Genomic DNA, 15910 nt, shown 5'->3' on the forward strand with positions numbered 1-15910 from the left:
TTGTTCACAGTGACCAGTCTTTTCACTGGTAGTTTGCTTTCTACTGTATTTTCAGGAAAGGGGAAAGGTCAGAAAATCCAGGGGGGTAGTTTAAGAAGGGACTGGGTTGTAACTTTGTAACCTCTACATAGACTCCTTCCTTTAGGCACCTAAAATAACTGTTGAAGGAGACCTCTAAATTACAGAGAGATGCTTCCTGCTGTAATATATGTGCCATGCCTTTTCTAGGATCATAAGGTCACTTTGTCTTGGAGACAAATCAACAAGCACTTGTTTCATCTAGTATAGAAGAAGAGTGACACAGGCTCATCAGTAATGGATGGAAGTTACTGGTACTGGAGAAATATTTTCTCTGGTTTTAGAAGGTTAGCATTGACATAAGTCAAGAGTCAAGTAATTATAGTGAAAACACTTAACTGATAAAACCCACCCTAGGAAACTTCTTCACCCACCCTTGTAGACACTTGCGCCCCAAAACATGTGAGAAAGTTGCAGACACAAATTTATGATTTTTTTTTTTAATTAAAAAAAATGTAGCTTTTTTTAGTTCCGGTCTTTTACTCCCAGATAGATCACCTAATCTGTGTGTCTCAGCACTGTAGGAAACCCTTCAGCAAAAGATCCCATTCAGACCTCCATATATGAACTCACTGGAGTAGAATTATCCACTTCTGCTTTAGTTGCATCAAAGCAGATATTAGCATCTTTTCTTCAAGATTGTAGGAAAAAATGAGATGCATCATGAAGGATGCAGATACCTGAAGCATTTCTTAAGAGACCATTTTTATATCCATAACATATTTAGAGGGTGTTGGTCATCTCCGTATTGGTCTAGGGCAGGGATTTTCAAACTTTTTTGGTTGGGGTAACCCCCAGTGGCCAGTTGACACAAGTGGGAGGGAGGAGGTTCCCTGCATGTACCCTTGATTGAAAACCCCTAGTCCAGGGACATAGGCAGACCAGACTTAAGCTTCAGTTCCACCCAAGAGAGTATGCAGACACCGGCAGACTCTCCCTGTACCTGAAGAAGGGTGTTTGTGTCTGAAAGCTTGTAAAGAACAATTTTTCCAACTATTTTGTTTGTGTAGTAGAAGATAATGCATTTATGCAAAGAACTTTTTCTGCATGACGTCTTTATTCTTTTCACCTTTTTTTGCTTCTACTTCTTGTTTGTTTCGCATGCTCTTACTTCAGAGTAGTGTCAAAAAACTCTAGTTTGTGAAGGCTCACACTGAAGAAAAAAACCTGTTTTACCACAGAGAGGCAAGGTATGGAGAATGCCATGTTGCTCAGCTGTATCTGTTGCCTCAATTGAGTACTTACACTACTGGAAATACTTAGATAGGATTTTTTTTATAGTATCAGCAGTTTATCTGCCCCCCACGCCTTCAAGAGTAGTCTAAAATTGTAACTTCCCCCATGAATATTGGGTCAGAAATAATTAAGTAGACATGCATGCTGTGGTATATTCTGCACCTGTTGTTTTGGACACAAGGTAGTCTCTTACCCATATATGTTAGGCAGCATCTGTGACTTGAATGATTCATTGTACAGAGTGCATCCCACCATGCTTGAAGTGGGGGTCCTGAATGTTGCTTATAAACAGACAGACAGGGTTCTTTGGGTAAATCTGATATCTCTTATTAAACCAACTCCAGATGGCTACAACCTACACCCCTGCTTATAACAGAGACATTTGAGTGCTTGCTATTTCTTCCAGCTGCTCAACTCAAATATGTTGATCTTTAAATGCTGTAGCAAGAGTGGCAACCTGCAGCATGAGTGCCATAAGTGATACGGGCAGCTTTGGTGTGTGCCATGTGACAGATCAAGTTGGGAACAGGCAGCACAGCAGCAGATAGTGCAGGAAGAAGGGCAAAGCAGCAGCTCAGCTAGAAGAATGAGATTGGCTTGGGACTTGGGGATAGCACAGGGCTGATTTGTTGCATGCCTGCCAAAAATGTTGGCCCCCACTGCTGTAGTTTCAGCCAGCAGAGTGTTAAGTCTTCTTTAAATATTCTGGAGGAAGGGACCTGCTGAAGTATGAAGACTGTAAAGGGTTTTTGGTTGTAGCCACATTGGTCTAAGGACATATATAGGCAAGGTTCACATCTACCCAAAGAACCTTGCCAAGACCATGTGAAGGCAGACAAGGTTCTTTGGGTAAACGGAATATTTTTATTAGACCAACTAAGTTGGAAAAAATATTCTTTGTTAAGTTTAGCAAAGTATAATTTTTTCCAACTATTTAGTTGGTGTAATAAAAGATATCGTGTTTACCCGAAGAACCTTATCTGCCTGTCTTTTTAGACCAACATGGCTACAACCAGCACGCTCAAAGACAATGTAAAAGCTTTTGAGAAGGTGCTGGAGTTGCAGCTTGCTGAATTGTTTTAAACAATTATCCTTAGTTATCTGGAATATGTTTGTAATCTCTTGGAGCAAGAGGATTGTGTTTGGTGTTCATTGGGGATGTACCTATAGCTGCATCTGGGTAGCTAGGCTAGTATAGCCTTAAAGTAGTTTTTCACACTATGTTTTGATTAACTGGGAGCTAGGCAGAACCAGTGTCAAAGTTAATGTACGAGACATGTAAACAAATATTACCCAATTTCATAAAAGGTGAACTAGTATGTCTGAGGCACAGTAAAGCATATTTTGTATAGGCAACATTTACATAAGTATCCAGGTGAGATGAGATGAAACATGCTTCACCCTTCTACCAAAATGACAGTTCGCAAAACCAAAATGAAATAAACATAATCTATTCTTAGGTCCGGGAAGAATAACTTGCTGTACCTATATCAGTCAGCAGATTTCTCAGGCCCTGATATTGGATATAGCCAATGGCAAGGGTTTGTATTTTAGTTGCACATAACTGAAAGATACTGGGATAATGCTTAATGCTCCCAGAGTTGTAACCTCTGAATCATGTGCTGCTGATATGAAGTGAGTGGTTGGTGATCTTTCTGGGAGGATGCCGCCTGACTTCTTACTGACTTTATGCTGGTCACAGTTTTGTTAACAACAGTGCCATGGCAGTTTTCCAGAGGATCACATTATGACTTTTCCCACCTTCCACTGTTGTAAGGAACGGGAACTTTTAAGTCTAAACTAGAAAAATGGTTAAAGTTCCTGAGAGCTTCCTACTTCAGAAGGCAGGTTTCAAACTAAGTATTCATGTCAGTTGTCCTCGACTTCTTTACTATCATTGGTCCAGTGGCCTCAAAATACTGCCAACATGAATCATTCTCAAATCATTTAGGCCTCATCACCCCTGTTTTATGAATGCAGTAACTTAAAGATGATGACAGGAGACATTCATGCCACATAGTAAACCTGAGAGCGCTTGGAATTATACATAAGCCATTAAGCATCCTATGTGCGAATGGCATCTTATAAATAAATGTATTTTGATTTCCAAGTGCAAATTAAACAATACAGTGTCCCAGGGAAGAGGGGGAGGGAATCAATATGATTCAGCAGGAGGTAGTCTATCTGCTAAACTGCTAGCATGGAGCTTCATTCCAGTGTTTTCTATATTAGTTCCTGAAGAAGGGGAAAACTAGTCCTCCTATACATCAAAATACTTGTAGGTAAGGGGAAAAAGAATTCTGCTGTAGTTACTCAGAGTTGGTAGTCAGAATTGCTGTTAAATGCCTTTAATTCTTTGGAAGAAAAATCTAGAAGGGGTTTGAAGTAACCTCTATTTTGACAAGCCTAAATTTAAAAAGTAAACAAACTGTATAGTTCTCACCATTTGCTACTGGAGGTAGATACTACAATACCAAGGGCACCTCCATACCATCAGGGTTGAAGATTATCCATTTCATGCACCAAGTATCATCTTTGGACTAGCATGCTCAGGTGCAAGAAACTAGTTAGATGTAGAGAAAACATTAAACTAATGCAGTCAATCGAAATAATGAACAGTTAAGCAGCAGGAATTTGTCACGTGGTTGCATTACACTTTGTAAGTTAAGGCCTTGTTCATTTCTCCAAACAAAGACTGAAAACTGAGAACCAAGATTTCCTCTGTGGCTCAGGCCAGAAATGCACATAGGCTGAAAGGTTACTTTTGGTAAAAATATGCACGCATGTTAAATTACCAATTCTCATTTCTAGTACAAGTTTGTTGCCTGCATACTTCATGCCATTTTACTGCTTCACACAGTGGGAATCCCGTTTTTTTTAAGGTGGTTCCACAGTCACGGACCAAGATAGAACTTCTACAAGGGCATCTATATTTATCTTGGATAGGTAATATTAATAAAATGTAAGATTTAGCCAAAAGTCTCACAAGTTCTCTGGGATCAAAGAAACTGATGAGAAACATTTTAGGGCTTATTTTTTTCACTTTCATTGTAAAAGAAAAAGAATTTTCATGATTACTGTTACGATTTTTTCACAACTTTGCTTATGTCCATTACAAATTATTGATGTATTAATTAATTTTGATTTGGAAATATCAAAACCAAGTACTTGGTTTACAGTGCTTTATAAAAATCTAAGCCAAATAATGTTATAGTAGATGTGAATGGAGGGTGAGTTTTGAATGGGAATCATACTAAGATTGTAGCAGAGCCCAAAGTCAAACCCACATCTTAACCAGACCACCCTCCTTTTCTTCCACCTCTAAAGCAAAGTTTAATAGGAAGACAAGCTTTTATTAGGATTGTCCTTTACTGATAGTTGGAATTTAGTTGTTTTTTTTAGTCTCTTCAGCTCTTATTTTTGTATGTTTATTCATATGCAAGACTCCAAGTAGGTTTCAGTAGAAAAGGAACTAAAAAAGTCAAGATCATGAAGGTGGCAGGTACTTTAAAATTCTTGATCTGTCCAAAAGTATATGATGGCATTTTAAGCAACCAGGGTGCTTCTCTTCCTGATTCAAGCATCTTTTGTCCATTGCCTTAATCAAAATGAGATTGACCTTCAGGCACAGAGCAAGTATTGTATTTACTTAACTCACTGAGGACAGTGATGATATTTTCAGGGGACTTAATTTGCAGTGACTTTTGGCAGCATTCTTGTAGGTTTTAAGCTGAGCAAACTATCCTTAAGTAGCTATTTTTCTGCATTTTCATTGAACTAAGGTGTCCGACTAACCTGGTGAAGCTTGTTGGTAATTAAGTCAATCAGTAGCAACTCAAAATGACAATCAGTTCCCCAAAGGGGTTGCTTTGATTTTAATTGTTCCTAATCTAGCTGTGATGAATCATCCAGATGATGTAATCTTGTTCAAATACGATACCTCAAATATGTCATTAAATATCATTAGAAAAAAAAAAGTCATTCTTGAAACCTCCCTGTCCTAGCTAGACAAAAGCTGCAGTACCCTACCTGCCACATAGCGTTTATGACATGGCTGTTCACACCTCTGAAGGAAGCAGTACACAGCCTGGATCCCAGCTTAATTTGACACTCGGCAAATCCTACAAAATTTGTAAGAGAGAGAAGCAGGGCTTCCACAGTAATAAATAGACACACACACACCTGCAAGAATGTTTAATAGTTGCAGGACAGGAAGCAGCTGATAACTAGGCTTAAAATTAAACACAACAACAAGTGTCAGTGCTGAATTCAGTCTTCTATAATAAACTAAGGTTGAAGTCCTAAAGATTAATGTGGGCATCCTAATGTACTCTTCCTTCCTTGCCTCAGTAAGGAAAGTCTCTATTAATTTGTTGACCTGACAGGATCACATTCTGCCATCAGCTATTGCTTTTACAGCAGCAAAATACCTAGAATACTATTGTTAAGTTTCTCAGAGCATGAGCCCAGCATATAGCTCTGGTTATTAATTTACTATAAGATTAACTTGAAATTTGATGGATGATTATTTTGCAAGGTTAGTCTGGAGTGTTGCTGGAAGATATGCAAACAATAGAGGCTCTAAATGACAGCTTTAGTGCTAAATATTAGGCTAAAGGAGTGTTCAGGTGCTTTATGTAATGTTTTTAAATGGCTTTACTTTTTTTTTTTTTAATCCTGCTTCATAGGCAAGCACTGGAGCTATTTTAAGGACTAAACATAAATTCAGCTTAAAATCATTCATGTGTCAAGGAAGTTTCCTATTCAGATGGATTAAATGTCAGCTAGGATATACTGTTGTCACATTCAGCATGGGATTTACAGCAGATTCCAGCTGGGGCTTTTGTAGGCAGGGAGAATATTGTGTTTCAGGGAAACCATTTTAAACTTATTCTGTTTATATGACAGAAGATTAGCAGCTGTCAGGGCATTTTGTTAGTGTCAGGGTTGAAGTGAGGTACTTGTTTTATTTTGACCCAAACACTTCTAGGATGCTGCGAAAGGAGGGAGGGAGGGGTATATGCATGTGCACACTAGTTTTTGTAATCTTGAGTATTTCATAGACTAGAAAAAGAGTCAGATTGATAGAAAAACCATTCTTTGCTCTCTAGCAAACTGTTCTTGGGCACTATCGATGTTCATGGCTTATTATACTGAATAAAGCAATTGAGACTGCAGAAGTTGAGCTAGTTATGCATTATGTAAAATATTTGGTCTAAGAACTTTATTTAACAATGTACCTGCCCATGGGCTGTGCCAAATATTTCAAATGCTGGCTTGAATTTTTGGCAGTGCTAGAAAGACATCCAGCATCAAGTTGGTGCAGAATGACCTCCAAGTTGCAAACTATTCCCTCCAGTGGAGAGCTCAGAGTAAGAGCCATTGTTGGGATATGGCCTGTAGCCTAGTCAGGAATCAAGTTGACTCAGAAGGGAATTAGATGCTTTTATCAAGCTCTGAGAAGTACTTCTGTTTGTTCAAGACTTAGCTGTTTGGTTCTGTCACTTCTACATATGCATTTGCAGTCCTGTAATGTAAGCAGTCTTGTACTTCTGCAGTATTTTCACCCACCCTGCAGTGAAAGGTGGATTTGCCATATTGGGTATAAAGGAAGGGCAGGTACCGTTCAACATTTCACATACTTCATAAAAGGCAGTTCTGGTAGATGGGTATGAGTAATGTAGTTCTCCTTTAGGTTAAAGATGAGAGTGCATAACACCTGCAATAGCAAGTATTTAGAGTTTAACATCCTGCTTAATATCGGTCAAGTAACTGTTTAATGCATCTAGCAAGGCCTGGCTTATGCTTAGCATTTGGCACCGTAACTGTTTTGGTCAGGGCACACTGCTTCAGCTTCCCTAACCAGCACAGCTATGAGGTAGTTGCAGCTATATCAGCAATGTTCCTTGCTTGATCAATTTTAAGCTATGTTGGCAAAGTAACTTTTGCTGCTGGGAGCTGACTCCACTAGGGAAGTTTGTATTTAAAAAAAGAACATCATGAAGAGTGTAGAATGCATTTGCCAATTTGGCCATCCTGGCCAGCAGACCCTAGACTCATCCTGCCAAAAGCACTGCTTTTGCTATAATTGCCTAGTTAAGTGCCTCCATTAGGGCCTTTGGTGGTATAAGAGTCAGAATTCCCAGCCCTAACATTGTAGTCCAGAACAGGTGCAGCGTAGTAGGGCTGCACGAAGCTTTGGTCGCTGATTCGATTTTGCGGCTGAATCTCCAGATCTGAATTCAATCAGGAGACCCTTTAATCTCTCCGAGTCAAATCAGAACCCTCCAAATCGATTCGGAAAGATTTGACTATTTGGACATAGACACAGCTTTAAATGTTTTTCTGCATGCCTCAAGGTACCGGGCAGGTTGTGAACACTGAGATAGTGGGGTGGATGGAGTGTCCCGTAGGAGTGTGTGGGCGGGTCCTCGGCACCCTCTGCAGCTGACCTGGAAGTCTTCTGGGGAGAACACGCCATGCCCCCCTCCTCCCCCCCGGCTTGACAACCCGTGCCTCCTGGATCTGGGGGGGCACCCAGGGTCCCCCTACAGCTGATCACTGAGCTGGGAGGGTGCAGGCCCCCCCCCATGCATTTGGGGGCACACCCAGAAGTGGTCCACTTCTGGGTTTGCAGTCGAGCACGTGGGGGGTGGCCCCCTTGCTCTTGTGAGGTGCTCCATCCACCCCACCATCGCAGTGTTCATGAGCCACATCTGGTACCTCAAGGTATGTAGAAAAAAAACATTTAAAGCTGTGTCAATGGCCGAATCACTGATTCTCTGAATTAGCATCGAATCTTAAAATTTGGATTCATCTGAATCAAGTCGGGACAATGATCTGAATCATTGAATTGAATCACTGTCCCCATATGGGGCCAAATCCGAATCAAATACACCCCACTCGCACACCCCTACAGGGTAGCTCTGGGTCCAACTTTTGCCTACTGAAGTCAGTAAAACACTTATACAGTCATCTGATCACCAGCTTCCACTTGCAAAGTTTAGATTGTCCATGGCTGTAGTCAGCGCTGTCCCTAAGGGGGCGCAAATCAGGGCAGCTGCTCTGGGCCCTGTGCTTTGGGGGGCCTCGTAGACCTGGGCCAGTTTCGCCTCCGGCTGCTCACCACCTCCCCACCGCCGTGTCTGGGCCCTGCACCATGCTATGGTCGTCTCTGGCTGTAGTATAACTGTTGGAATTCTCATCTTTTCCATTAAAAATACATCTTTTGATGCATTAACCCTAACAGATAAAAAAGAAGGGCAACACTCTTGTTCTTACACCTCCTTTAAACCTGTTTGTTTGCATTGTGAGATGAGGGAAGAGGTTTCATAATCAGTATATCAAAAACCCTATTTAACTTAGGTTCACTATACTTTTAGGAAGAGATTTTTGCAGAGATGCTGGACACTAACTTCCCCGTGTCTTTATTTGTTGCTGGTTGAGGTCAGTTTCTGACTGAGACAAAGTAAAAAAAAAAAACTCCACTGAATTCGTGCAAATTTAGTGTAAAGAAGGGGGGGAAAAAAAAAAGTCATGGCTCAGAAACAGATTTTCCTCTTATTGTCCCCCCTCTCCCCCACTTCATGGTACTGAACATGGCACAAATTATATCCTGAAGTTCTGGATGCCAACTCTTGCAGTCATAAGTGTACATTTTACCATGAGTATATTGATAACCAGACAACCTTGACATTCAGGGAGAATGCCATTCTGTTCATTTCAAATCCAGAATAGTACAGTGGTTACAAAAGGTAAACTATAACGCGCCTTAACCAGCTAATTGTTTTGCTACCTATTGCATAATGAAATGTAATAAGTTGGATTTTCTTGTTTAAAGCGTCACAAGAGCTGCAGTAAGTGGGCAAGGTGTTCAACAATCCTTTAACTGAGTTCAGCTATGTTCACATTGCTCTTCTATAGAACTCTTTTCCCTCCATAGTATGGAGGAGTAAGTCACGTTACCAAATAGGAAAGAGCTGTCTAGCATCTGCTTAGTACTGAATTTGGTGCATTTCTGTTGTATGCCTGTTCACAGCCATAGCACGCCCTACTAGTTTTAATTGAGGAAAGATAGCTATAAGAATGTTTGAAGCCAGGCCACGTTGAACAGCCCTGCTGATATTTGGAATAGAAACTAAATAACTTTTTAGTGTGGCACCAATGATGCTTCACACCTGCCAAGCTGGAATCACTTAGCCACCACAGAGAGAAAAGAAGGATTAAAGACTGCAGTACTTTAAGAGGTAGTCCAAAACTGCTGAAGCCTAACAGCCTATCAGGCTAGTATGGCCAAGATGCAATTATTTCTGTGGTCAGCAGCATATAGTGGAGTAGTGTGGCTAGTAACATATCTGGCTACCTTTCATTTCCCTAGTTTAAATGACAAGGTACCTGTTTAACTGGATCAGTTGGGGAAGAGCCTTCATCAGAGTTTAGGTTTGTGTCTCTGGAGTTATAGCAAAGTAAAGCCACCTTGCTGCCATGCTGAAATAGTGAAACACCCTTTTTATACTCTACCATGAATTCTCTCTAGAGCAAGTCCAACATACTTCACAGTAGCAGTCCCAGTCTGTGCCCAAATCTCCCTTAAGCTACTACCTTTTTTTCCTCCAGGGGTGTTGGTCTCATCTCCTTCCCAGCATGATGCTTTTGCATTGGGTAATTCTTGGATGACAGGCTTGTGCTAATTTATTGATTGAGGCCCCTCCCTCTCAAGGAGGTTGCTGGGACCAAGTGGTTAATTTGAGTCAGCTGCTTAAATATCTCAGATGACTATTAATTGCCATTTATCTAGCACCTGTTTTGTCCAAGTTTATCTTATACTGAATGAATATGAACACAATTTCACTTTTTAGTGGGGGGTGAGGGGACAGCTGGAGTCTACAAGTACATGTTTTTTTTTTGTTTTTTTTTACATATTTACGCTAGATAGTTTAGTTAAATGGCTAGTGCAAGGGGCACTCAGTTATCTTGAACTTCTGATTATCCCTTCATTTTTTGTATCCACTGCAGATGTCTGTAACATATTTCAAAGAGTGTGTCTGCCATACAAGTACAATGGATATGTTTCACCTTGGTATTCCTTTTTTTGCTGTAGGTTGTTCTGTTTCTAGTGAAAGTAACTTCTTGTTTACAGGTATCACTGTTGTAACTCTTCTTTTTCTTACAGTAAAACTGCTCCCAGCCAGACTCTTGGTATACACTTGACTATAAATACAGCCAATAATTGGCTATAAAGTACTAGAAGTGCACAGATTTTCTTTGTCTGGAAGGCCTCTTTGCATTTATTTTTTTCCAAGTTATCTGATTTTATTTGGTTAAATTGGTAAAAGATGTGTTTGCTGCTCTTCCTTTTGAAGCTGGGTCACTGGACAGCTGAGAATACAAGTCATGAGGTCACAAGGAGGAGAAAGGAGCCTGTTTCTGTAGCGCAGTAGTTAGAGAAATATATTGGAAGAAGGAAATAATGGATTTTAGTCTCTCTCATAGCAGGAATGGAGAATAGCCACTAATCTGATATACAGTTTAGGGATAAGCCTCCCTGTCCTGCTAAGTGGGAGGGTTTGGGTTCATAGCTGTTCAGTATGAGGCAAGCTTAAGTCTCAGGTCTCTTACTTGCTGGGGAGATGCTCTAACCTAGGGGCAGCTATTTTTTAACACTGGTTTCTGGCATATCTGCCAAAAAGGTTGGCCCCCCTCTAATCTAACGCTTGGCCTATTGGGCAGTAGGTGCATGTCCCCTTTCCATGAAACTAGGGGCCAGATTTTATTTTACAGGTTAGGTGTTGAAGTGGTACTGAGGCATCTAAACATGATCCTATTCCACCTTGCTTACCTTTCTGAAAACTATTAATGCATTTACTTTTATATCAGGCCTTCATTTTAATTTTGAGACTGAGTGGCAAGAAGGACAAACCACCACCTTGTGTTAATGGGTTTCCACGGTTTTAAATAGGGTGGAATAAAATCACAATTAGTTGCCTAAGTACCACGTAGGGACCTGATAGTTGAAATAGGATCTGCCTTTGTGTTGTGAATTGCCTTTCATAGAATCATAGAAAATTAGGGTTGGAAGGGGCCTCAGGAGGTCATCTAGTCCAACCCCCTACTCAAAGCAGGACCAGCCCCAACTAGAACGTTCCAGCCAAGGCTTTGTCTACCTGGGTTTTAAAAACCTCCAAGCATGGAGATGTCATAACCTCTCTGTGTAACCTGTTCCAATGCTTTACTACCCTCCTAGTGATAAATTCTTCCTAATATTTAACCTAAACTTCCTTGCTGCAGCTTGAGACCTTGCTCCTTGTTCTGTCGTCTGCCACCACTGAGAACAGTCCAGCTCCATCCTCTTTGTACCATCCTTCAGGGAGTTGAAGGCTGCTATTAAATCCCCTCTCAGTCTCTTCTCTAGACTAAATAAGCCCTGTTACCTCAGTTTTTCCTCATAAGTCATGTGCCCCAGCCCCCTCGCATTTTTATTTCCCTCTGCTGGACTCTTTCCATTTGGTCCACATCTTTTCTGACTCTGGACACAGTACTCCAGGTGTAGCCTCACCAGTGCTGAATAGAGGGGAATAATGACTTCCCTTGATCTGCTGGGACCACTTCTACCAATGCAGACCAGTATGCTGTTAGCCTTCTTGGCAACAAGGGCACACTTGGCTCATATTCAGCTTACTGTCCACTAACCCCCCAGGTCCTTTTCTGAAGAGCTGCTGCCCAGCCAGGCAGTCCTCAGTCTCTACCATTACGTGGGATTGTTCTATCTTAAGTGCAGGATTTTGCACTCGTCCTTGTTCACCCTCGTGAGATTTCTTTTGGCCCAATCCTCCAATTTGTCTAAGAGGATTTGTCACTGAATCCTAGCCCTACCCTCCAGCATATCTACTACTCCCCCCCACCTTGGTGTCATCTGCAGACTTGCTGAGGGTGCGCTCTATGCCATCTTCCAGGTCATTGATGAAGATATTGAACAAAACTGTCTCCAATACTGACCCCTGGGGCACTCCACTTGATACTGGCTGCAAACTAGACTTTGAGCCATTCATTATTACCCTCTGAGCCTGATGCTTCTGCCAGTTTTCTATCTACCTTACAGTCCATTCTTCCAGCCCATACTTCCTTAGCTTGCCTGAGAAAATGTTGTGGGAGACCTTATCAAAAGCCTTGCTAATCAAGGTATACCACATTCACTGGTCTCCCCTCATCCACAGAGCCAGTCATCTCATCATAAAAGCTAATTGGGGTGGTCAGGCATGACTTGCCCTTGGTGAATCCATGCTGACTGTTCCTAATCACCGCCTTCTCCTCCAAGTGCTTAGAAATGGGTTCCTTGAGCATCTGCTCTGTGATTTTTCCAGATGCTGAGCTGAGGCTGACCAGTCTGTACTACCATGGATCCACCTTTTTCCTTTTCTTAAATATGGGCACCATGTTGGCCCTTTTCCAATCATTCAGGATCTCTCCTGATCATGATGACTTTTCAAAGATGATGGCCAGCAACTCTACAATCACATCAGCCAACTCCCTCAGCACCCTCAGGTATATCCCATATGGCTTAATGGACATGTGCATGTCCAGCTTTTCTAAATAGTCCCTAACCTGCTCTTTCACCACTGTTGGCTGCTCACCTTCTCCCTAAACTGTGCTCCCAGGTACAGTAGTTTGGGGGCTGACCTTGTCTGTGAAGACTGAGGTGAAAAAGGCACTGAGTACTTCCGCTTTTTCTGCATCCTGTGTCACTAGGTTGCCTCCCCCATTCAATAAGGGACCCACACTTTCCCTGATTGTCCTCTTGTTACTGATGTACTTGTAGAAACCCTTCCTGTTGCCCTTCACATCCCTTGCTAGCTGCAACTGCAATTGTACTTTGGCCTTCCTGACCTCATCCCTGCATGCCCGAGCAATACTCTTATACTCCTCCCTAGTTGTTTGTCCAACTTTCTACTTATAAACTTTCTTTTTGTGATTTAGTTTACTGAAGAGTTCCCTGCTAAGCCACTACAAATACAACTAATTATCCTTGTATTTTGCAGTTTTTTACCCTACAGCAATGCACGTGTAGGCACTGGCACAGCTGGCTGGCACACAAGGGTCCTTCAGTGTGGGGGGTTGCCTGCTGGCTAGCCCTGCACTAGAGCGCCCTCACGCCCCTGCCAGTCTCTGGTGCGTGTTGAGCAAGATTGGAGCAGCCCGGGGATGGCAGGCTGACTCCGCTGACCTCCTGCCAGCTAGGGCTGCTCCAGCCTAGCTCAGTGTGCTGTGCTCCCAGGCACATGTGTAAACACAGTGCCTGAGAATTGATAAATTCCAGTGCCATGTGCACCAGAGTTTATTGCTTCTACTTAATTGCCACAGGGTGGCAAATACAGTGAGACCACAATGCATTCTGTCTCATTTTCGTGTTGTTTTGGGGGAAAAAAATTCACGAATGGTGCGTGACTTGCAGGTATTGAAGTGTTTCAGCTCATGAGGTACATGTGCTTAAAATCAAAATGTGGATATTGGTCATGAGAGGCATGGGGTTGAGTATTCCATTTTGTCTTTTTTGGTGTGGTAGCAGGAAGAACTGTTGGTGCCTTTGCATGATAAGCTCATGAAATGCCACTGATACCTGACAGGTAGTGATAGTGTAGCTCTTTACAATGTATTTACGTGTGAGTACAGGGTTTCAGAGGCATTGACATACCTGTCGTGTGCCCTTTAAAGTTTTTTCACACAGATTAATAGAGCAACAAACTGACTGCAGCTTCTCATATTGGAAGTCTAGGTAGATTTTTGCTGAGAGAGAATTAATTAATGGTAAGAAGTTGGTATAAAAATTGGGCTAGTTAAGTGCTGAATAGTAGAGAGAATGTCAGGGTGTATGAAAGGAAACATATATCATGTTATTCCTTACTTTATTATAAACAGATTAGATTTTTAAAATAATACACTATTTTTTTAAAGATGAATTTGGTACACAAGATGTGTGTAAGGCCTTTTGAAAGGAATGGAAAAACAACAGGTGCTACATTGGGAACAGAAAGAACACTAGTTCTCCTTATTTAGTGGGCTTGCAAACTTGTCATTTAAAATTAATGATCCCAGATGCAATCTGTTCTTCGCCTTAGTGATTGGTTAGTATTATAATGAAAAAATGAGTTTTGCTTGTCTCTCAAAAGCTACTCTATTAATGGCTGACTAGAATTTCATAAAGATAGTATCATAGAAAATTGGGGTTGGAAGGGACCTTATGAGGTCCTCTTCCAGTCCAACCCCCTGCTCAAAGCAGGAGCATCCCCAACTAGATCATTCCAGCCAGGGCTTTGTTTAGCTGTGTCTTAAACCTCCAAGGATGGAGAGTCTACCACCTCTCTGGGTAACCTGTTCCAGTGCTTTACTACCCTGATGAGAGTTTTTCCTAATATCTGACCTAATTACTGCAACTTGAGCCCATTGCTCCTTGTTCTGTCATCTGCCACCACTGAGAACAGTCCAGCTCCATCCTCTTTGTACCACCCTTCAAGGGGTTGAAGGCTGCTATTAAATCCCCTCTGTCTTCTCTTCTCCAGACTAAATAAGCTCAGTTCCCTCAACCTCTCCTCAGAAGTCATGTACCCCAGCCCCCTCAATATTTTTGTTTCTCTCCTCTGGTCTCGCCAGCTTGTCCACATCCTTCCTGTGGTGGGGAGCCCAACACTGGACACACTGCTCCAGATGCAGCCTCACCAGTGCCAATTGAGGGGAAATAATTGCTTCCTTTGATCTGCTGGCCAACTGTCATCTAATGCAGCCCAGTATGCTGTTAGCCTTCTTAGGAACAAGGACACACTGCTGGCTTGTATCCAGCTTATTGTCCACTGTAACCCCCAGGTCCTTTTCTGCAGAGCCGCTGCTTAGCCAGTCAGCCCCCAGCCTGTACTGGTGCATGGGATTGTTCTTTCCTAAGTGCAGGACTTTGCACTTGTCATTATTGAACCTTATGAGATTTCTTTTGGTCCAGTTCTCCAATTTGTCAGTCTCTCTGAATCCTAGCCCTACCCTCCAGTGTATCTGATACTCCCCCCAGCTTGGTGTCATCTGCTAGCTTGCTGAGGGTGCACTCCATCCCATCTTCCAGGTCATTGATGAAGATATTGAACAAAACTGGCCCCAGTACTGACCCCTGGGGCACTCCACTTGATACTGGCTGTGAACTAATAATCAAGCCATTGATTACTACCCTTTGAGCCTGGTGATGATCCAGCCAGTTTTCTGTCCACCTTACAGTCCATTCATCCAAGCTGTAGTTCCTTAGTTTGCTTGCAAGAATGCTATGGCAGACTGTATCAAAAACCTTGCTAAAGTCAAGCTGTTTTCCCCACATCCAGAGCCAGTCATCTCATCATGGAAGCCAATCAGGTTGGTCAGGCATTTCTTATCTTTGTGTATCCATGCTGACTGTTCCTAATCACCTGCTCCTCCATGTACTTAGGAAAGCATTCCTTGAGCACCTGCTCCATGATTTTTCTGGGGACTGAGGTGAGGCTGACTGGTCTGTAGTTCCCCAGATCCTCCTTCTTCCCTTTCTTAAAGATGGGCATTATATCTACCCTTCTCCAGTTGTCCAGGACCC

The 15910-nt window shown here is 42.1% G+C and overlaps 1 protein-coding gene across 1 annotated transcript in view; it reads left to right on the top strand.

Annotated features, from left to right (window-relative positions):
• The first annotated feature begins 2316 nt into the window (after positions 1–2316).
• The window catches only part of CLSTN1 (calsyntenin 1), a 71733-nt gene continuing 58139 nt past the window's right edge, over positions 2317–15910 (top strand). Inside the window, exon 1 of the mRNA XM_019511551.1 lies at positions 2317–2364. Coding sequence (XP_019367096.1) covers positions 2317–2364 — 48 coding nt within the window. The remainder of the gene's footprint in view (positions 2365–15910) is intronic.

Source organism: Gavialis gangeticus, unplaced genomic scaffold (genome assembly GCF_001723915.1).
Source record: "Gavialis gangeticus isolate Ggan-Ray unplaced genomic scaffold, GavGan_comp1, whole genome shotgun sequence".
Classification (NCBI taxonomy): domain Eukaryota; kingdom Metazoa; phylum Chordata; order Crocodylia; family Gavialidae; genus Gavialis; species Gavialis gangeticus.